Source organism: Arvicanthis niloticus, chromosome 9 (genome assembly GCF_011762505.2).
Source record: "Arvicanthis niloticus isolate mArvNil1 chromosome 9, mArvNil1.pat.X, whole genome shotgun sequence".
Classification (NCBI taxonomy): Eukaryota; Metazoa; Chordata; class Mammalia; order Rodentia; family Muridae; genus Arvicanthis; species Arvicanthis niloticus.
Window position 1 is genome coordinate 69,942,920 of NC_047666.1, and position 23,811 is coordinate 69,966,730.

General features: G+C 37.8%; 1 protein-coding gene across 4 annotated transcripts in view; it reads left to right on the forward strand.

The window, feature by feature from the left end:
- Positions 1-1,896: 1,896 nt before the first annotated feature.
- Positions 1,897-23,811, forward strand: part of Smim10l1 (small integral membrane protein 10 like 1) — a 61,148-nt gene continuing 39,233 nt past the window's right edge. For 2 of the 4 annotated variants that reach the window (XR_013112678.1, XR_013112679.1), the window contains exons 1-2: positions 1,899-2,234; positions 7,576-8,371. Coding sequence is in view for 2 of the 4 variants with exons in the window: in XM_076940669.1 (XP_076796784.1) it covers positions 2,043-2,246 (204 nt within the window). In the remaining 2 variants the exon portion in view is untranslated. Of the gene's footprint in view, positions 3,335-7,575; positions 8,373-23,811 lie in introns of those variants that run through there. The other 2 variants (XM_076940670.1, XM_076940669.1) reach the window with 2 other exon arrangements.

Consider the following 23,811-nt stretch of genomic DNA (forward strand, 5'->3'; position numbering starts at 1 on the left):
ATTTTAATCATCTGCTACACTTGATCAGTTGTTGAAATGTACACACCTGGCAAGAGGTGTGAAATAGGCTTTCAAGTCTAAAGTTCAAGGGATAGAAAGGTAAACCACAATCCTCTAAAATATATTCCAATCATTCTTGAGCAATAAGTGGGACTGAGAGCTTTTTAAAGAATCTTCCTTATTTTTTACTACTGGAATAAGACTTCACTGTGGCCACTTGAACTACTGCATAACTGCTATATTCCCCACTCCCTGAAGGTAAAAGGCAGTTATTTTCATGGAGTTATCAAAGGCAGGAACCAGTGGACCCTAGGGATGGGTGAGGTGGTGTAAGCATGTGAATGAGTGAATAATTCTGTTATTGTAAGAGGAAGATCCAGGGTCTTACTTAAGTCAATGTTGAACAGTCCCATGGATTCCGATTATACTAAACTACACCTGTGCATTAAAACTATGTACATTCTCTGTTTCTAAGTTGGTCAGTCATCCCAAACTACTCTTTCTCTATTTTTTGGTTTTTGGGACCAGTTTCTCTACTGGTTTAGCATTGATACAAGAGCAGAAAAGCAGAAATTGATACCCTTTAAGTTTTCCAACTTTTGCAACGTCGTTTATTTGCACCAGCCCTATAAGTAGTTTACTGAGAAACAGAAGTGCTCTACATATAAACAGATGGCATGACTACTCCAAGGTATGGGAAGATTTTATTGTAGATGTAAGATAATAGCCAGGGGCAACTGGAACTGTTTAGAGCAAAGAGAAAATGTAGACTGATCATGGCCAGCCTGGATATGGCCAGGGCTATCTGTGAGAGGGGAGAATAACAAGGGATACAAAATAAAGTATGATGAGAACAACAATGTTTACAAAAGAGTAGCTGGCCTCGGGGAAGGGCAAGCAGGTGGGCATCTGGCTCAGAAATGTATAACTGAGTGGAGACTGAAGAAGTCTGAAGGCAAGGGACCTTTTTAAGACTAGACAGGGGGCACAGGTATGTTAGCAAGAGAACTACAAGTTCCTTTTGCCAGAGGTAAGGGAAATGAATGCTCCTTTTTGGCAAATAGGAACACACTTCACAAGTTTCTGAAGGAATGCTGCCTTTTATCTAATTAGAAATCTTCCTCCAGTCCAAGGTGGAGTTCATGTTTGGGTAGACAGTTGAAGTTTGGGAAATTGGAGTGTCCTTTCGAGCTGACACTATCAGAGCTCAGAAACTAACAAACATGCATAATACATAAATGAGGCTAAGCTGGGGCATTAGTGAAACATATAAAAACAATGAAAGTGCATTACATAAATGCCTGAAATAAACTGTGAATACGGGGGACTCGTATTTCTATGGGGTACTAAGAATATGAAAATATTAGTATTCTGGTCCTTTAAGTCTACCTTAGGATTTTCACTAGTGTATTTCCATGCAAAAAGCTGGATTCTATACCTAATCTGAACTTTTTATGTGTTTATATTAAGTGGAAACACAACCATATAAAGTTGCGTGCCCGCGTGCACACACACAGCCTACAGAAAAGAGCATGTATTTTTGCTTAACGTGTCCCTTGCAATCTAAATAGTCCTAATACGCAGGTACATCCATAACGTAATATGATGATTTTTCACAGTTAGTGTGTTACAAATGCACACTCTATGCCTGTACAAGCTTACCTAAGCTGACAGATCACTTTGTCTTAGTGTGTCCGAGAACGTTACACAGCGGACACACTTATTTTCATCTACCTTTGAGCCTTGCAAAATGCGTACTAAATGTTGGCTAAATCACGTCAGCTCACTGAGCTCTGCCCTTTAAAGGGACCGCGGATCTCTGCTGTCCCTAGCAGTTACATAACTGCCTGCAGCCAACCTTCCTCGGGAAGCTGACAGGAAGAGGCGGAGCCCACGCCGCCCCGCGCCACCAGGGAGGGAGGGAGCGGCGGCGGCGGCTGGCGGAGGAGGCGAGAGCGGTGGGCGCTTCATCCCGGCCACGGCCCGGTCCGGCTCGGGAGTGCGCGGAGCATCGGAGACCCTCGGCCTGGTGGGACAACGCCATGGGCCCCGCCGACGCGCCGTCCGCCCTGGCGCTCAGGGCTGTGGGCCCTGCGGCCGCCACCCCGTACGGTGTCTTCTGCAAGGGGCTCTCCCGCACCCTGCTCGCCTTCTTCGAGCTGGCCTGGCAGCTGCGCATGAACTTCCCGTACTTCTACATCGCGGGCTCCGTGATCCTCAACATCCGCTTGCAGGTACACATTTAGAGCCGCCGTGTCTGCGTGGCCCGCCACCCGGGACCGCAAGATGGCCGCTTCCCAGGCGGCCCCGCGGCCCCTTCAAGATGCGCGAGAAGACCGTGCAATCTCGCGAGAGCAGGCTCGCTCACCCGCAGTCGGCTCCCAGCAGCCTCCCCTCCCTGGGAATTGGAGGTGGGAAAGCTAGCGGGGCGATTAGGAGCAAAGATACTGTTCCAGCAGCAGAGGAGCTATCCAAGGAAGTATCCCAGGAACTACGCAGCAGTAAATAAACTCCTGCAAGTCTTAGGCTATGACAAAGGGCGCAGGATGCGTTATGGGAAAGGAAGGCTGAGTTTTTCAAGAACACAGATTTACATCAAACTTACGTTGTGAATTAATCGTTGAGAATACTGGACTGTGAGCCAGACATTAAATAAGAGGCCTGTTATATCAAGAATGTGATCTAAAAAGCATGCATCTCTTCCCCCCCACAAGAGGATATATTGAAACTGGGTCAGACTACAGGAAAGCATAACCCTAAATATATGACAGCAGGATTTTGAAAACAATAGTGGGAATATGTGAAGACGTTCCCTTCAAAGAGATATTGTTTCCAAAGGAAAGAAACTAATTGCCTCACAGGAATGGACTATTCCCTAGCAGTAATGGAAATGGACCAAATATGGCATTCTTCTTTAAAGAGAATACTTAATTTTAGTTGCAGAGTAAAATGCAGATGTTACAAACCTTTTTGCAAAAATGCAGTTGACAAGTGGAAGGACAAGAAAGTAAATGGAATGATGATTTCCTTGTGGAGTGAGAGGGTAAAACATGTATGTATGTATGTTTGTGAACAAAGAGGAGATTTTGTTGATAATGGACAGCCATGTTTCTGACTGCTGAATGGAGACAGTAATCACATGACCTAAACAATAAATGTCCAAAGATGGAAGGTTCTCAGTGTCTGAAAATGAGCAAATATCTGGTGTGTGTGAATGGACTCTACAGATTTTTTCCAAGCCTGGGGTGAATTAGTAATTGTATTTTGTTTTGAAATTAAAACAAGTAATTAAAAACCCCAAGAAAAATAAAATAATCAAAAATGCTGCCTGCCATACCTCATGTGAATAGTATTGTACCTGTAATATAAGTTCTTATTTAACAAGAAATAATTATGTAATATTGGGAGGGTGAAAGCTGAAAAAGATATATGTATAATGACGCAAGTACATCAAGATCTATTCTAGAGGACAGGAGATTTGATTAAATTGTAGACTTAAGTTGTGGACCTACCATTCATGAGGCTCTATACCCAGTGCTACAAAAATTATAATAATAATAATAAATAAATAAAGGTCAAATAAATAAAAAGCAACATAAACTATGATTAGGAAAATTAATTCAGAAACATTTAAGAGCTAGAAGTGGTTATTTCTAGAGAAAATAAATGGGGATAAGTAGAGGAAAAGCAAAGCTTTGTTGGTTTTTGTTACTAATCTAACATTATTTGATTTAAATCATATATATGATTTTTTTTCCATTAAAGTCTAATTAAAATATTTTTTTAAAGCTCCCTAGGTAATTAAGTCTACCAGACATCAAATGACCAGAAATCTTGTTGGATTGAAATCTAAATCATACACTCAGCTGTTACTGCTTGATAATATTAACATATATCAATATAGAAGTATTCTACCTACTATAACTTGGAAATGATTTCCATTTCTACTTGTGATTTTTCTTACATGTAAATGTAATTGTATCCTTTCTAAACTCATGTAAGATGAAAATCTACCATTATTGGCTTGACATGTAATGTCTTGTGTTATTTTGTCCCTGTGAACACATATTAAGACAGTGCATGCTATTGTAAAAACCCCCCTGCTGGCTTTGTTTGAAAATTACAATTTCCAAGCTTTTCTCAGAAAAATTTTCTGATACTCAAAGATAACTGAAGTATCCAGTGAGAACCAGACACAGTAGCACACAGATGTTATTCTAGTACTCTGGAAGTTGAATTGGAACTGTCGTATATATGTTTAAGAACAGCCTGAGCCATATGATAAAAACACTGTCCCAAAGAAACAAAAGCAAAAGAATCCAGTGGTTAAGAATAAAAATTTTAGAAGGAAATAATGAGTGTCTCCTCATTAGTTTAATTCTGGAAAAGCCTGTGAATCTGGATGTCTCACTTTTGTTGTTGTTGTATTTTGTTTGCCCAGCACCTCCCGACCCCGGCCCCTACTCAAGAGGGTTTCTCTGGAATTGGCTATGTATTCCAGGCTAGCCCAAAACTCATGATCCCCTGCCATCACCTTCTGATTACTGGGTTTACTGAGCTGTGGCAACAAAAGGCTTCATACTTGCTAGCCTTCATACTTGCTTCTGTGACATTTTAAATGTCACAGAAGTTCCAGGGCTTTTTGCCTAAGCTTCCCATTGCTAAAATTTAAAGGGCAAATAAGTGCTCTGAAGGAAAAAAATAGTCAATGTTTTATTAACAAAGAAATATACCTGATGTTTTAAAGTATCAGAAAATTCCAATTGTTATAGGGCAGAAAGAGTGACCACAGAGAGAAAGAGCTAGAAACTTACTTTAGTCAGTAAAGGACATTCTCTAAAAGCCTGAAGACCCAAGTTTGATCCCCAGAGCCTAAAAACCCAGGCTTGGTTGCATGATTGCAACCCCAATACTAAGGAAAGGCAGAGACAGATCCCTGGGGTTCTCTGGCCAGCCTACTTGGCAAAGTTTCAGAACATTGGAAGACAATGTTTTCAACAATAATATGGACAATGCCTGAGGATTTACATTCAGTGTTGAACCTCAGGTCACCTCCTACATTATCTCACAATATGATTCCCTGCTTTAATTCTATATTTTTTTAATCCACTGAGTTCAATCATCCAGATTCCTAAAGAAAACAGGCAATAGCCATCTGCTTATAGCTCTTCAGCTCAGGCTGGGGCCTAAGGACCTCTTCCTTATTCCATGATGGAGACATTGAAGAGGCTTGATCTGGTACTGGTCTAGTGTACTTAACCACAGCTTCTGTGACCTCTTGTATACAACAGCCATGTCATATATATAAAATTTGCATTTCATAACACCCTTCCTCATACTGTCCTAAATTCTTTATCTTTCATGGTGAGATCTTAATATATCAAGTTGGGGTAGACAAATTAACAATTATATTGTTAATTATATTATATTTATTATATTCTTCTTTTCAATTATATTCTTCTTTTCATTAATATCTACCTTGTATCATAAATGTTAATTCACTATAAAATAGATTGTATTATTTTATGGTTATAATCCACCTATCTTGACTGCTGTAATTAACTTGAGAGCTTTAGGAAAAACATTGGGCATTGTGTTACATACTTGTAATACTAGTCAAGAGACTGTGTCAGGAGAGTTATAAGTTTGAACCCAGACAAAGTGGATGTAGGGAATACAGGGCCATTCTGAGCCAAATGAGAACCCATCTCAATATATATTTCCTGTTAGTGTCCCCAAACATTTTTTTTATTTCAGCAGTGTGGAGTACAGCACCTGCCGGCCTTGAATGCAAAGGCATTACTTCTAGTCCCAGGGTTTGGAAGAGGATAGATAATCATAGGTTTATGGCATGGAAATAAAGAGACCTAGAAGTTACTGATGCTTTAGAAATACTCTGAAGCTAATATAATGGCCACCAGAGAAAGAAGCATCTATGGTAGGCATGGTTTAAAAGTGACCAAATCATGAGATCAAAAATAAATGTTTAAGTAAGAAAACCAGTTCAATGATACAGAAGAACATTATGTTCATAGTTACATTAAAGAGGAAACACTATAAAGAAAGCAATGAGAAGTATAAAATCACATCTACCATATACTATCAGTAAATACCCAAAAGAATAGTTACATTTTTAAAAGTCAAAATGACTACAGATATTATTTATAATCCTATGTTCAACTACCTGTTACACTTTTTAAAACAGAAAATCAAATGGTTGGACTATATATAATGGAGAAGTTGTTATTGTATATCTAAATGTTATGCATATTATTATAGAATGCCTGCACAGGTAACATGGTTAATGTTTGTACTACGGCTGCAGTCCAAAATAGTCTAACCATGTAATGACAGGTACAGAAAACTTGGCTGGAGAGATGGCTCAGCTGTTAAGAGCACTTGCTACTCTTGCAGAGGACCCAGGTTCTAATCTCAGCAGCACATAGCATCTCACAACTATCCATAGCCCCAGTACCATAGGCATCTGATAACCGCTTTTGACCTTCACAGGCACCAGGAGTAGGCATAGTACACATATACACTTGCAGACCAATACTCATACACATAAAAATAAAATTTAAAAATTAGAAAACAGATGATCATTGATTTCATGATGTACTAAGCTTAAACATAGTATGTAGCACCAAGGAATAGTGAGAAAGCACTTGTAGAAATCCACTCTGCTCTAAGTCATACGAAATGGGAAGTACAGAATGAATAACAGTGAACTACTGCATCTGTGGATGATCTTATTACCTCTTCTCAATAACTCATTATTCTATTGGAATTGCACAGCCTTTTAAATCACTCCTATTTACATGTGTGTACATGTGATGTGTGAGGAATTCCAGTGAAATGATTCCTTGGACTGCATATTTTTCTTCTGTCTTCGCAACCATCTCCATACACATCTTTAACACACACACACACACACACACACACACACACACACACACACACACACATATACCAATGATCTTAGTGGCCAGTGGTGGCCAATGGAAGTGTTCCTGACCCATGACAATGTCATGTCCCATTCATGAGTAAAGAACTATGCCCCGTCTTGCTCTTAGATACTGACCTTAGCAGCCTTTCCTTTGACAGACACTATATTATAGTGGGCCTTTTGGAATGTTTTTAGTCATACGAGATCTTAAATGAGAGTGAATCCTAACCCAAGGAGTAATGCCAGAGACCAAAACAACAATATGAAGTGTCAAACTCATTTCCTGTGTTTGGAGGATATTTACCCAGGTTAAGCACTGCCATTTACAAAGACTTTTTTTTGTGTGTGTGTGTGCTTCATTGTAGATTTTTGATCACTTTGAATACCCCTTCATTTTTAAAATAGATTTTTTTTTCTCACAGTTCTCAATGGATAGGACTGTCGGTATTAATGTTGACGAATCTAGTGTCACCTGGTAGATGAGTCTATGGATATGGCTGTGGGGCTTAGCTTGATGTGTGAAGAACTATCATAATTGTGGGAAGGACCATTTCCTGGACAAGGAACCTGGACTGTGTGCATGGAGAAAGGGAGCTGAACAGCAATTAAATTCAGTTCTTTTTTCCCAGGTGTGGCTCTGATGTGACCACCTGCTCAAACTCCTGCCACTGTATTTTTCCTGCCATGATGGATTGCGCCTTCGACTGTGATCAGAAATAAAGCCCATCTCCTTTAAGTTGTTCCATCAAAATAGTTTATCACAGCACTTCTTTACAGTAAACTTAAGATGGAGTGAGCCTAACATAGAAGGGCAGGCTCCACAGTGGCTGAGAGTAGAGATTAGGGTTATAGTGAGTGTGATTAGGGTTTCCTTAGTCTTAGAGAATGTAATGGCTTCATTGTAACAAATATAAAACAAACCAAAGAATAACTACAAAAGCTGTCAAACAAGATTTGGTATACCATGAGTCAAAAGAACTGCCTGCTTATGTTTGGTAAATGCATCTAACAAAAATTCAGATAATATTTTTCTTTGAAGATCAATTTTAAGGCTCTCAAAAGGATACAGATAGACAGCATCTTACCTGTTGTCTAAAATGAGAGGATTTCGAAGGGTTTTGCCATGGTGTGAAAAAACTATTAATGGGGTGTAGTAAGGTTCTGCTAGGAGAATCCACCTAAAAAGTGGCACATGGCCCAGTCGATACAAATCTCTATAGCACTTTTAGAAGTCAGGATAGATATAGGCTTTTAGCTGGTATATGTGTCCAGAAGTATTCAAGAAAGCATACTAGGGCATACCTGGTGCCTTTGGAACTTGGCATCAGAGTTTAGACAGTTTCATCAACAGACTCAGAGTGTTCTTCTCCTGTCAGTCACCTTCCTCTGGATGGAAAGAAGAAATCACGACCATATATTTGGCAGGTAAGAGGTTAGTAGTGAAAAAGAAACAGTAATGCCTTCTCTCTTTCCACATTTGATCAACCACTTTAGGTTGCATGCACTGGCTTCGGGATGTAGGTGTTGGGAGAGCTTCTGATGCTAATGAGTCCTGTGGGAAAGTGGCACATGGAGAGAATGGAGATGTGGAGCTTGAGCTTGCTAGCCACTCAAACACACAGATTAGAAACCATTCATTGCAATGGCTTAGTCTATGGCCCAGGCTTCCTTTACTGGTATTTTGCCATTCTACTGTCAAGAACAAGGCCCTGCTGCTTATAATTCTCTCTCCTAAAACTTGCTTCTTAAGTGAAATTATTCCTAGATAGATGTTAACTCATTTACCCCAGCAACCATTCTATTAGAGTCAAAAGTGGCTCACAAGTTTACTTAATTAGCTTAATTACAAAATTTTAGTAACACTGAACACTAAATCTTCAAAATAAAAACAAGGTCAGCATGTAAGGCTAATATGCACTCAATTTAATTTGTACATTATAATCTCTGTGGCAAGATAATTAAAATATAATTCCTGAAATGACATATTTTGTTTTATAAAATACAGATTACTACTTGGGATGTATTGCATTATCTTTAAATCCATTTTCAGCCTCATTTTCACCCTCTCTATGTAGAACCACACAGCTCAGACATAGCTGGATGGAATATGGGAATACTCTACCATTACCTACTTATAACTCCAGGAAGCCAAACTAGCAAGTCTGTATCATCCTTTCATTGCAGCTTCTCTTTTTACCTTACAACTATAAAGACTAAACACATAGAATACCTGGTACACTGTGTGTAACATCTAGTATGTTTATGTTATAGTCTCACTATCACAGCACAAATGTTACAGTAAGCCTCCCCAACTCTTATTTGTACTTTACAATTAGTGTATATACCCTTAAATTATATTATTATAAATGTATCTACACATCCACAGTCTCTATTAAACTTGCCATTCTATTATAAACTTTGCCTTCTAATATCTGTGTCTTGTGCTAAAACTGTAGTGATAGGATTGCAATGAAATGTGAACACAAATCCAAACACTCATTCTTAGGACATGCTACCTTGAAGAAGCAACATAAATGTTATTCTGTGATTTTTACTTTTATTAATGGCATAAAGTGTCACTATTAAACGGCCTGGATTTAATAATTCTTCTATACTTAATGAAAAACATTCTTATACTCAGGTAATACTAAGGTTGCAAGAAGTAAAAGTCTTCATGAATATAGTTATATTAAAACTGAGGGCTTATAGAATTAACTTGAACACATTCCCTAATAAGAAATAAACAAAGGGACAATTATATGTGAAGCTTCTTTGTACTCTGGTAACAAATTTGACTTTTAAAGACAAGGATGGTACAGGGCTGAGGAGATGCCTCAGAGGAGAAAAGGACTGTAGTTCAGATGGCCAGAATCCACATAAAAGCTAAGCAGGCATCTATGCTGCCTCTAATCCTAGCTTTCCAGAGTCAGATTCCTGCCACATGGTCAGCTAGACTAGCCAATGTGATGTTCTGGAGCACTTCAGCTCTGTTTCAGCAAGAGATCTTCCCTTAATAAAGAGTAACTGAAGGAGATATACAGTATCAACTGATGGCCTCTGTTTCAACACACACACACACACACACACACACACACACACACACACTGTATATCCCACACATTCAAAACATAATGGATACAGGAGTTGGGGAGATGAATCAGCAGTTAAAGGGATAAGGGGGCTGGGGAGATGAATCAGTAGTTGAAGACACTAGTTCCCAGTACCCACACGGTCTGTAACTGAAGTATCTGGGGATCTGACACCTTCTGTCCTCCACAGCTCTGCACCCATGTGGTGCATATATATATATATATATATATATATATATATATATATATATATATATAATGTATATGCTAAACACCCATGCAGATAAAATAAAAATAAGTAGAATCTAAAAAAAAAAAAAAATAAGGTTATTAGAATGCCATCACCTTACTGAGGCAAAAAAGGAAGACAAATAACAGTGTCCATTAAAATGACCACTCATGGGGCTGGTCGAATAGCCTCTCTCTCTACACATATTCATTTGCAAGTGTTCATTGCCATAAGCTATTGGCCTGGTTGGAGGTCTTTGACTTCTGTGGCAACATCAATGTAAGATTCTCACTGGAATTCCTCCAGTTTATCCTGTCATTGCCATGTGTCAGTGAAATCCTGCAGCTTTGAATCAGCAGGACTGATTTCATATGTCCCAACAGTTCACCTATGATGTAGACTTTCATATGTCCCAACAGTTCACCTATGATGTAGATTTTGGGCTAGACCAATTCAAAGCCCTGGATCTGGGACTACATGGTAGCTGACTGACCAGGCCAACAGCCATCCCTTATACTTACACAGCGGTGCCTTACCTGCACCCATGCCTCTAGAGCCAGCTCAATTTTGGTTCCTAGGAGAGGCTCCGGGCCCATTCTCCCTAATACTACAACTGGGGAGGACCTGGTCTAGTTTGCCCATTCACATACCCTCAGAGCTGGCTTCCCCATGCTTTTACCATCAGGTCTGTGCTGCCCAGGCAAGGTGCAAAACCAGCTTTCCCAACAGTGAGGGACAGGGACAGTTCCCTCATGCTCATTCCCAACAGGCCAGTTCACCTGCACCCAGGCAATCAGGGTCAGCTGCAGTAAGCTACTGGGATGAGGCACAAGGCCCACCCTCTCCCACTGTGAGCTGCCTAGAGCTGAGAAAGATCAAAGGTGGACCCAGATCTCCAGAGCTGTACAAGGCAGCTGCCCAGAGCCACAGACATAGATACTAACCTCTTCCTCTGCATCCCATACATGACCCTCAGCTGAAGGACTGGCATGTATTTCACCATGGGAGGGTGTAGCTAGCTACTCCCAGCAAGCTACTCTTACTCTTCTCATCTCCAGTTCCAACTCTCCTCATAATGCTCAAACTCTTCTGTTTCTCTTTCTCTCCATCTGTTCACCACACACTTGAATATCATAGTGCCTCCTGCTGCAGGTGGGCCATGTGTCCAGTGGGCCTCTAAGTGACCTTCTCTGTCCATGTTGTGGCAGCAAGAGCTCCTCTAGGAGTCTATGGTTCATCTGTGTGCCATGGTGACAGGATGGATGTCTTCCTTCTCCTGTACCACATAGTGATAGACAAGCCTCTGTGTGTGTACAGCTTTCACATGCTGTGCTAGGGAGGGCAGGTGACAGGTCTGTTGGCATCTTTTCTCACCCAAGCATGGTAGTTTGCAGGTCTCTGGATGTCTCTTAACTTTACTTTTAAGCCCCACTTCCATAAGCATAGCCATGGATACTGTGATGACATCTTAGTCATTGATCTTTTATACCCAAATTTTGGAGGTTGTTTTTTTCACAATGCGCCAAAACGATCTCATCTTCTGTTCATATTTTTATTTAATTTCTTATTAGTTACTTTTGTTAACATGATTCATTTTGTTGGTATGTTTTTCAACTAAAGTTTTCAACTGGGTTATTGAGTTTTTCATTTCTAGCATCATTTAAATTTATTTTCTTCAAAAATGCAAATTGTATTTTATGTGTTATATTGACTTCCTTATTCCATTCATCTCTTTGTCTCCTTGTACTTTTATTACCATATTTTAATGTATCTTTTCAAAACTTAGTCTAGAAGTAATTTCAGGTCATTTTCAGCAAGTGGCATTAGTATGAGATTTGTATATTTTGAAGCAGATGTTGCCATTTGCTACCATTGGTTGTCATTGTTATTGTTTTTTTGGTTTTTTTTTTTTGTTAGTGTTTTTTCAGCATGTATATTTGGACATCTGGAGTTTGTTGGTAAACACTGTTTTCTTTAAGGTTAGGGTTCAAGTCAAGTGTCTTTTTCCACAGAACCGTTTACAATGCTCAGGGGAAGGCTAATTTGAAATAGTGTAGGAATCTGGATTTCCTTTGTTTGTCTGGTGCTTAGGGGTACAGCCTTTATCCCGTGTCTTTTGCTTGTTTGTTACAGTCTGGTGACTTCACTAGCATGGTCAACAATTATGGAACATGTTTCTCCATGAAGTATATACTGATAATAGGTCTCAAAGCCAGATAGGTACCAGAAGGTACCAGTCAGGTAGCTGGCAACAAATTTGTGTTCCCAGTCTCATGTGGTGGCTTGAGGGCCACCTGGTAGAGAGCAGGCTAATATCATGAAGCTTCAGAGAGAGAGAGAGAGAGAGAGAGAGAGAGAGAGAGAGAGAGAGAGAGAGAGAGACAGAGAGAGACAGAGACAGAGAGACAGAGACAGAGACAGAGAGACAGAGAGAGACAGAGAAAGACAGAGAAGCCACAAGGAGGTGACATTAGCCAGGGGCCTTATGGAACTGAATAAAGATCAAACAGAAGGGAGAGAGAAAATAGACTTCCAGACCTGTTCCACTTATGATGTGGGTTGACTATTGTTGGCAGTTGGTTTTAATGTATATTTATCTCTAAATCAACTGATCCAAGAAAAGATCATTGTTTATGTAAATTGCAATATCACTAGTTATAAGGGAAATGAATCTCAAGAACCACAGTGAGATTTCTCCTCACATCTTTTAGACTGGCAATGGTGTGGTCAAATGGTTGCCCTTTTACATTTTTGGTGATTGTTGATTAGTACTGCAGTTATGAAATACTATAGAAAACTGGAAATAGTATTACTGTAATTCTTCAATCTTATGGTTGAATATGTTGCAAAGGAAGTGTAATTAGAATATCAAAGTGATTTTGGCTCAAGTTTACTGCAGCATTTTTCAAAATACTCAAGCTGTGGAATTAACTGAGATGTTCATAAACAGCGAAGAAATGAAAAAACATACTAATTCATAATGGGAGATTATTGAAATACAAAGTTAATTTTTAGAAATCCTGAGCTAGCTGGGCGGTGGTGGCGCACAACTTTAATCCCAGCTTGACTTGAGAGGCAGAGGCAGGCGGATTTCTGAGTTCGAGGCCAGCCTGGTCTACAGAGTGAGTTCCAGGACAGCCAAGGCTATACAGAGAAACCCTGTCTCGAAAAACAAAACAAACAAACAAAAAAAAAAAACAAAAAAAAAAACAAAAAAAAAACCAAACAAACAAACAAACAAAAAAACTGAGCTATTCATTAGTATAGTTGTAACAATGTGAATTGTACCTGCAGATACTACACACAAAAAATCAAACACCAAGTGTCCTTTCCTTGTTTGTGAATGTTTTAAAAGGTTTATAGAATAGAGAAAATGGGATTAACGTCACTGGAGATTATGCAAGTTAAGAATCAGAAAGAAATAATAAAGTATAGGTAAATATTGGGAACCAAAAATAGACAACTGGAATGGCTTCCATATGGTATGGTGCAGTAGGGTGAGCATGGTGCTCAACTGTTAACATATCTGGTACAGTAGTAATACAGGAACGAGAGAGACATGATCTGGTATCAGGTGGGTGAAAAGGACTGAAGCCTTGAAGACCAGAAGAATGGAAACAAACAACTTCAGGAGGTAGGAGGTTGGGGGTAACCTCCAGAATGTACCAGAGACCTGAGAGATAAGAGACTCTCAAGACTTAACAGGAAGGACCTTAGATGAAATGCCTTACAGTGAAGAAAGAGAACTTGAAGAGCCCACCTCAAGCAGAAAGACAGGGCATCAAGTGAGGAATGAGATTGTCATCCCACAGTCAACACTCTGACCCATAATTGTTCCTGTCTGAAAGAAATGCAGGGATGGAAATGGAGAGGACAGGGTTGACCCTGTAGGAGGACCAACAGTTTCAATTAACCTAGACTTCCAAGATCTCTCAGACACTGAACCACCAACCACATAGCACACAGCAGCTGATATGAGGCCCCCAACACATATACAGCAGAGAACTGCTGGGTCAGTCAGAGAAGATGCACCTAACTCAAGGGATTGGAGGCCCCAGGGAGTTTAGAGGTCTGGTATGGTAGGGGGTGAGTGTGTGGATATCCTCAACTAGAGGGGGAGTTGTGTGGGGAGAAGAGGTATGGGGTGTGGAACAGTTGGAGGGTGGACTGAGAAGAAAATAAAATCTGGATTGTAAGAAAAAAAGATTAAATAAAAAGGAAAAGGGAATTAAAAAAAGTCCGATGGACTCATTAGGCACAAATGGGCCATCAATATCACCAACCTTCCCACAAGTGAAATCATTGCAGAAGCTGGAGAGGAAAGATGGTAAAACTCAGAAGTTGGGAAGCAGCTGATTGAAACAGTGTCTTTTGGAATAAACAGGATGTCTGCATTCTGATTCATAGTACCTGTGATGAGCTGCACAACAGCTGCACACGAATAAGCCATATAACATACTAGAAGGAGGGAGGCTCATGAAGCCCCATCACTAGAGACATTGACAGTTATTATTTCTAGGGAAGAGGTTGTTTTATTTAAGAGTGAGCCTTTTCTAGACCTGACCATGAGCCAGTGAATAACTAGGTACTCAGGACTTTTTAAAATCATTTTTATTCCTAAATATCCTTCCTGCATGTGCTGACATATTTTCATCTGTTTTGTTGAATGGACATCATAAGTTAGCATTTTGAATACTAGAGCAATAAATATGAAAGTTAATTTATCAGCTTAAATAGATAATTATATTTCCTTTGCTACATATCCATGAATAGGATAATAGCAACATAGCACAGTATGGGCTCAGTGGGTTATTACAAAAATAAATAATAAGGCATAAAGGTAAATTGGGGTTACTTGGTAATGAATTTGGGAAGAAGTGGGTTGTGCAATTATCACGCTACCTTGTTGAAATTCTCAAAGAATTACTAAACATATTATATAAAAACCCTGTTTAAGACCTTATAAATCCTTACTACCAGATTGGATTATTAAATATTTTGTGCATGTATACTTTTGTCAAACTTTAGCATAAGCAGCATATAGGTAGTGTATGTTGTTATGTGAATATATGTATGCCAGTAAAAACTCTAAAGTTATGAGTGATCCTTCTAATGTGCTGTGGTATAACCTTGCTTCATACTTCATTACCCTGAGAATATTCCATTCTTAACTTAAAATATCAAATTCCTTAATACAGCTCTACACACACTTGGTTTCTCTATTTATTACTAGTTAGATTTTTGTTTAAGTTATTTCACAAGGTGCACTGTGGCTACTGGCATTCCAAACATTTTTTTTAGACGAATTCACACAATTCTTTTGTTCAATACAACATAACGTCCAATATCTCTTTATCATGTGTTTACAGATTGATTATCTTGCAAATAATATACTTTCTGTTAAATCCCATACATTTGAGGTTAGATGCAATCCCAGAAGTACTGATATTTTCTCTCCTTTGTCACCCTTAGCCTTTTTTTTTCCCAGATTAGTAATATCTGGAGATGTCAAATGCAGCAGAATGTGATGTAACAGGGTGTTTTCACTGTGCTTTCGGCTTATGACTCTTAAGAACTCTAATTTTAGGGCTAAGCTAAACAAAATATGCTATGATAATTTTTGAAATAGTAATTGTGACAAAATCTGTATTCCCCCTGAACACCTATGCTCCTGTGTCATCCCCTTCCCCACATCTTGCATTTCATGTTTATAACCCCTGTGTTAAAAAGTAAAAATTATGATTTGATAATAAAAAAGAAGAAATAAAAAATATGTTATTATAATTTTTGAAATAGTAATTGTGACAAAATCACTTCACTATTGAATATAATTTAATCAAGAATGGAATATGTGGGCTAAGAGACTACTCAGCAGTTACATGGTTATATCACCCACTACTCTTCCAGTAATCTGGCATCTAGTTCCGAAGACACACATGGTAGCTCACAACCATCAATAAATCCAGTTCCAAGGGATCCAAGACAAACTTCTGCTTCTGAATGTGCCTGGCACCCATAAGGCACATATATGTAGGTAAAATATCCATAAACAAAATAAAAATAAGCATTTTTAAATGAACAAAATGAGGTTTGGGAAACAAAGAAATTATTTTTTATAGTAAATTAACATTTTGAAATTACTGTAAACTTACAGAATAGTTGAAAAGTACTGTAAGAAATCCTTGGTTTGTGGTTATACAGATAATAAATTTCAAATTAGCTATTATACTTGATTTTTTAAATTTAGTATTTTTACTCATATGGCTCTGTATGCAATTTAAAACTGTATTATATTTATGAATATAAACTGCATAAATACTGAGTTTTGCTTCCTTTTCATTTATATTGAAATTCAAACACAGTATCCTCTCTTTGTCATGACAATTCTAAGTGAAAGTCCATTTCAACCTTGAACTCCATGGTCAGTTGGTTTGTAAATATAGCACAAGGCTAAATTAAATGCAGACTCAGACACAAGGATTTGGGAATATTTTTGTCACATTTATTTTTAAAGAATTATAGCATATGTGGCTTCAAGGTTAAAAAAAACAAACAGTAAATACTATAGTATCAATTAAGAATATGTATCACTCATTTAAGTAAAACCAAAAAAAAAAAAAAAAAAAGGGAAAAATTTTCAACATCCTTCAAATTGAGAAAACTTCTATGAAAGTTTTTTATTATTGGAGATTGCATTGTGGCATGGATGTTTAAAGAGAGCCAACTATGTCAAAAAAAAGTGAATAAATATGAACTATTTGTTAAGCATTTTACAAGAAAAAACCACAAGCCTCAAGTATGTGGATTTAAGTGCATGGTTGTGTGGACACTCTGGTGAATGTGAAATATGATAGTGTCTTAGTTAGGGTTTTACTGTTGGGAACAGACACCATGATTAAGGCAACTCTTGTAAGGACAACATTTGATTGGGGCTGGCTTACAGGTTTAGAGGTTCAGTCCATTATCGTCAAGGCAAGAGCATGGCAGTGTCCAGGCAGGCATGGTGCAGGAGGAGCTGAGAGTTCTACATCTTCATCTGAAAGCCGCCTGGAGAAGACAGGCTTCCAAGCAGCTAGGGTAAGGGTTTTAAAGCCCAAGTCCACAATGGCACACCTACTCCAAAAAGGCTACACCTACTTTAACAAGACCACACCTCCAAGAAGTGCCACTCTCCCTGGGCTAGACATACTCCTAACCACCACAAGTATTAAACAAAGGGGAAGAAATAATATCGTTCAGGAATAAACTAAATCCTTCAAGCTACCTGGACAAGTAAAAGCATCAATGTCAAGATCCCCAGCTAAATTTACCATCCATGCAAAAGCCAAGTGTGATGGTGCATTCTTGTAACCTAGGCACTGGAAAGAGTGAGAGTAAGAGGGATATAGGAGAAGGATCCTGGGTGTTTGTGACCAGCAAGCTAACATGAAATAGGAAGCTCCAGGTTTTAGGAGAGACCTGACACCAAGATGTAATGTGGAGAGGGCTAGATAAAGACACCATGCACTCCATAAACCCATGCGCGTGTGCACATGCACGTGCGTGCACACACACACACACACACACACACACACACACACACACACACAGTATTTGTACTATTAGTCCAGAGAGGGAAAAGGTGAAAATGTACACCAGGGAACATTTTCATTTGGTACTGGTTTTAAGAATACAATTGTTTTTCTGGAAGCATTCATTACCAGGAATCCTGCATGTTCTTATGCGGTGTCAGTGGCCCTTAAACAATTATCTGAGGCAGGGCAGTGGTGGCGCACGCTTTTAATCCCAGCACTTGGGAGGCAGAGGCAGGTGGATTTCTGAGTTCAAGGCCAGCCTGGTCTACAGGGTGAGTTCCAGGAAAGCCAGGGCTACACAGAGAAACCCTGTCTCAAAAAAACAAAAACAAAAACAAACAAACAAACAAACAAGCAAAAAAAAAAAAAAATAAACCTAATTATCAGAGTTCTACATACTCCCAGAAAGAAAGACAAGCAAAAATTGCATGCTGATTATTTTATTGGGCCATTGACCATGCAGTTATGAACACAATGCCATAAGTTTCTGAAATGAAGGGAAAATGATGGCTATGTGATATGGATTAATATAGTTTTCCAGTGCTTGCAAACACTACTGAGAAGAAAAGTGAGCTCCTCTCTCACACCACTTAAGTTCCTCCCTTCCCTGTAGGAGCTTTTCTATCATGCCTATTGAGCATTAAATAGATAATGAGATATAAGTTGTTCCTCATAACCTGAGAAAAGTTATCTACAAAGACGGTTCTTATAATCTGTTTATACTAGAGAAAGCTGAAATCTATCTGAATATCTAGTTATGTGATTTGAGCTAAAAAATATGTGCTAGAACACAGAGTGAAGAGGTATATATTTGCACTAAGAAGAAAAGCCAAAATATCTAAACAACTATAAAACAACATAATGTGTGTGTGTGTGTGTGTGTGTGTGTGTGTGTGTGTGTGAAGTATATTTATTTATTCCTTGTAATTTCTTTTGCAATCAGGAACATATAGACCTACATATAAAGAATATAATAAGAGGTAGATAAATAAATCTGCACATGCAGTAAAAGACAGTGATATTTATGGAATGCAACAGAATTAATAAATATGAACTTGGGGACAGAAAAGTATATAGTTTTAAAAATTATCATCCTGATAGCTTATGATGTAGACTCATTTTTAGCTAGAGTATCATGTGATTTAAAACTAATGCCTGGAATTGCAGATTACGTTTATCAGCAATATGTTGAAGTATCATTAGTATCCTGATCTAAGATAGGAATGGAGGGAGAATAATTAATAAGAAACTTAAGGTGTGAGATCACTGACTTCAAACATAGAAGACAAAGTATGACAGAAATACTGTTGATCATTGAAACTGATGCTTGACTGAGCTTTTCTGATACAGCAACTTAATTTTCCATAGCTTTTAATTGTGTTCTTTTTGCACTCATTGTTTGAAATTATTGGATATAATTCCACATAGTATATTTGGATCATTACCTGTTGTCATCTCATTCCTCCTGGGCCTCCCTCCCCTGCATCGAATATCATACCCTATCTTTCATTTTCTCTTTATGAAATAAACAGGCAAACTCCAAACAAATCAAATTATAATTCTATATTTTTTGTGTTTTCTATAATATCTGCTCCCTTTCCCTCTAATTTTATTCATTTATATCCTTACTTTCTTAGAGTTTATTTTGCTAAAACTAACTGAAAGCCTGATTAATCTATTTTAAGGGGAAAGTTTTTGTTTCACTGATTATTTGTAATAATTGTTCATTTCTAGTTCACTAATTGCAAGGCTGATTTTCTTGCCATCTACCTATTTGAAATAGTATTGAAATATTATTGAAATATTATTTATGTTTGTTTTTTTCAAAGCCTTCTTGTATATAATTAAGTTTTCAATTTTATACCTCTCAATTTGTAGGTGTTTAGTTTTATAAAATTTCCTCTTAACTCTTCTTTCATCGTATCCCATAGATTTTGATATGTTGTGGTTTTGTTTTTATTCAATTATGTGCAATTTTAATTTCCTTCCTAACACAATTACCTTGCATCAGTGTATTGTTCGATCTTCACAGTTTTTTTTTTTTTGTGTGTGTGTGTGTGTGTGTGTTCTCTGTTGTTTCTATTGCTGTTAATGCTGAGCTTTACTCCATTGTTGTCTGAAAGGATGCAGCATGATATTCCAATATATGGAGATTTTACTCTTGCTCCATATTCAAATATGTGCTTTGATTTTGAAGGAATTCATATGGGCTGCTAAGAAGAATACATATACTTTAGAGTTTTAGTAGAAATTTCTGTAAATTTCTGTTATCATCTGATTTATTGTATCTATTTACAAATTTATCCTTAATGATCTGTCTATTAATGATAAAGGGACATTAAAATCATCCACTCTCACTGTTTTGGAGTCACTGTGTGGTTTTGTATCCAATTGCACTTTGATAAAATTACATGTTCCTGTGTTTTCTTGTATATGGTTAGGGCTATAGTAGTGTGCTATTAGATTTTTCCTTTAATGAATATAAGGTGTCTTCCTTATATCTTTTGATGGCTTTTGATTGAACCCCATTTTCTGCATTATTAGAATACCTACTCTTCCCTTCTTGGAAGTTGCATTTGTTCCATATGCCTAGAATACATGTCGACATCCTTTTACCCTAATATAGTATCTGTCAGATGTTTTGAGCTGTATTTCTTGGGGAACTAATACAAATCCAGTCTGTTGGCCTGTGTCATTTTATCGGGGAATTGAGCTGATTAATATTCACATTTATTATCAAAACATGTATATTAAATTCCATCATTTGGTGGTTTTCTTATGTTTTCTCACATTTTTTTATTACATGTCTTTTAATTACGTGTCCTGGTGTTTAATTGTTCTATGTGAATTCTTCAGTGTTTTGGCTTTTTTTTTTTTCAGATAGATGATTTTCTCTAGAGTTCTCCCTATACTAGCTTGCAAGTCATAAATTACTGAGACCCGTACTTGTCTTGGAAAGTTTCTGTTTCTCCCTTAAACTGAAGAAATCATTTTTCTGGGTTAACAGTTACCATTTTTCTGTACTGGAAAGCATTTTCTGAAATGTTTCTATCTTTAATTTTTTCTGTTAAATATCAGGTATTATTCTAATGGGTCTGCCTTTATAAATGTCTTGACTTTTCTTCATTTCATGATTCAGAGCTCATTATTTCTTTTTTCTGTGTTTTGATGATTTTTAAATGTTAGTTTATTAGTATAGAAACAGACAGGCTCATGAATGGAATCAAATTGAACACCCAGGAATAACCCCACACACCTATAGACACCTGATGTTTGACAAAGAACCCCAAACCATACAATGGAATAAAAAAAAGGGTCTTCAACAAATGGTGCTGATCTGACTGGATATCTGCATGTAGAAAAAGGCAAACAGTTACAATATTACTTATCCTGCACAATACTCAAGTCTAAGATGATCAAAGGCCTCAACATAATGTTGGAAAAACTAAATCTACAAGAAAAAAAAGTAGAATATTATATTGAATGCATTGGTACAGGAGAAAATTTCTTGAACAGAGCACCAATGGCTCAAGTTCTAAATCAACAATTGATAAATAAGACCTCATGAAACTAAAAAGCTTCTGTAAGGCAAAACACACTGTCAATGAATCAAAATGGCAGCTGACAAACTGGGGAAGATCTTCATTAAACCTGTGGCAGGATTTTTTCCTGCCCATTGTATTTGCAAAGGAGCTTGATGATTTGGCAGTAGAAGAAAGTGGAGCTGGAAGTTGGAATAAAAAAGGAAGGGGAAGGGAGAAATATAAGGAGAAGCAAGATGAAGGCAGACGTTTGTGTCTCTAGCAGTCTTGGGTAGCTATTCATATAAAAAGGTTAGATATTGGGTTTACACTTCTAATTGTGTAGGCATCTCGTGTATTGAGTGTTTGGTGATATATAAATCTATTGGATAATCTTTAAGCATTAAGAATTTTATTTCTACTGGGTACCAGAAGGATGTCAGTTATTGTCTACTCTGAGCCGAGAAACATGAGGGTGGTGGAGTTGACCCAAGAGCCATGCTTAGAGCCATGGTGTCCACAAAGCTGACCGGCAGAAGCAACAGCCACACCAACTTTTCATGGATCCTGGGACAGTTCTTCTGTCTAGCTGGTGCCAGGGTCAGAGCAGGAACATAGAGTAGAAACATGGTGGCTGCCCAGGAACTAGCTGGAGCTATGCTGATTTTCTAAATATCTCCTGCTACATAACCCTACATCCAATAATGGGCTAAAATCCAAAATAGAAAAAGAACTCAATAAGCTAGACTCCATCAATCCAAATAAACTAATTAAAAATTAGGTACAGACCTGAACACCGAATTCTCAATGGAGGAATCTATAATGGCTGAAAAGCACTAAAAGAAAAGTTCAATGTTCTTAGTCATCAGAAAAATGCAAATCAAAATAACTCAGAGATTCCATCTTATACCCATCAGAAAACACAAGGGACAACAGATGCTAGCAAAGATGGGGAACAAGGCAAACACCCCTCCATTGCAGATGGGAGGGCAAACATGGAAATCAATCTGGTGGTTTCTCAGAAAATTAGAAATATTTGTTCTACCTAAAGACCCACATATACAGCTCCTGGGTATATATCCAAAAGATGCTTCAACACCACAAGTTCATATGCTTCACTATATTCATAGCAGTTATATTTGTAATAGCCAGAAGCTAGAAACAATCCACTCTTCTTTCAACTAAATAATGAATGCAGAAATTGCTGTTCAATTACAAAATTGATTATTATTCAGCTATTGAAAGCAAGGGCACCATGAATTCTGCAGGCAAATGGATGGCTCTAGAATATATTATCCTGAGTGAAGTAACCCAGACACGAAAGGTCATACATGATATGTACTCACTTATATGTGGACAATATCAATAAATTACAAGATATTCATGGTATAATCCACAGACACAAAGAAGCTAAACAAGAAAGATGGCACAAGCAAAGATACTTAGATCTCACTTAGGAAGAATAAAATAGTCTTAAGAGGCAGAGGTAGGGAGAGAACTGGGTGGGAGAAATGAGAAGTACTATGAGAAGGTCAGAATCAGCTGTGGGGAGAGGAAGAAAAGAAAGCTGAGGGCCAAAAGAATTAATGGAAATATGCAGGTGGTGAGGGCACCTGCAGGCAGAAGAGGGGCATCTCTAAGACATGCAAGAAACCTGGTATGGGATAAGCTCCCAAGAGTCAATGTGGGCGACCTAAGGTGAGATGCCTAGCAGTGCATATATAGAACATGAAGAGCATCTAGTGAGATGATCATGTGGTTTTTTTCTTTGGGTTCATTTTTTTGATTTATTTTTTTGTGCATATAGATTTCATGGTTGATCCTCTCTGTACTGGATGACCAATTAGAAAACGAATGCTGAAAATAGATTAATTTTCAATATCTCATCAATCATTAGTTTTCTCCTTTTCTTTTTTATATTTACTTACTTATGTACTTACCTACATTTTTATCCATATAATTGCACTGCTAATATGCTGAAGAATATCTTTTCTGTGTCATTTATTTATTTAGTGTTCTGTAAATCTTCTGTACCCTAAAGGACTTATCTTTCTCTAGGTTTCAATATTTTTATTCTGCGATTTTACTAAAGATATTTTCTCGTCCCACATCACTGTACTCCTCTCATTCTTTAGTGCTCTTAATTCAGAAGCTACTACTATTCACAATGTCTCAAGATGTTTTCATATTTTGTTTATATTTTAATTTATTTTTTATTGGCCAATACTTAGTTTAGTATTATTAACTTGCTGTTGAAGTTTTTAAATTAAAAAAATTCAACTGAGTTATTGAGGTTTTCATTTTAGCTTCTTTTAAATTTACTTTTATCAAAAATCAAACAAAATTTTTTGTGTTAGTTTGACTTCCTCAATCTATCCCTCTCTTTGCACTTTTATTTATACACATGTACACAGCCCCAAACCCGCTATTTTTACTGGATGTTGTGTTAATT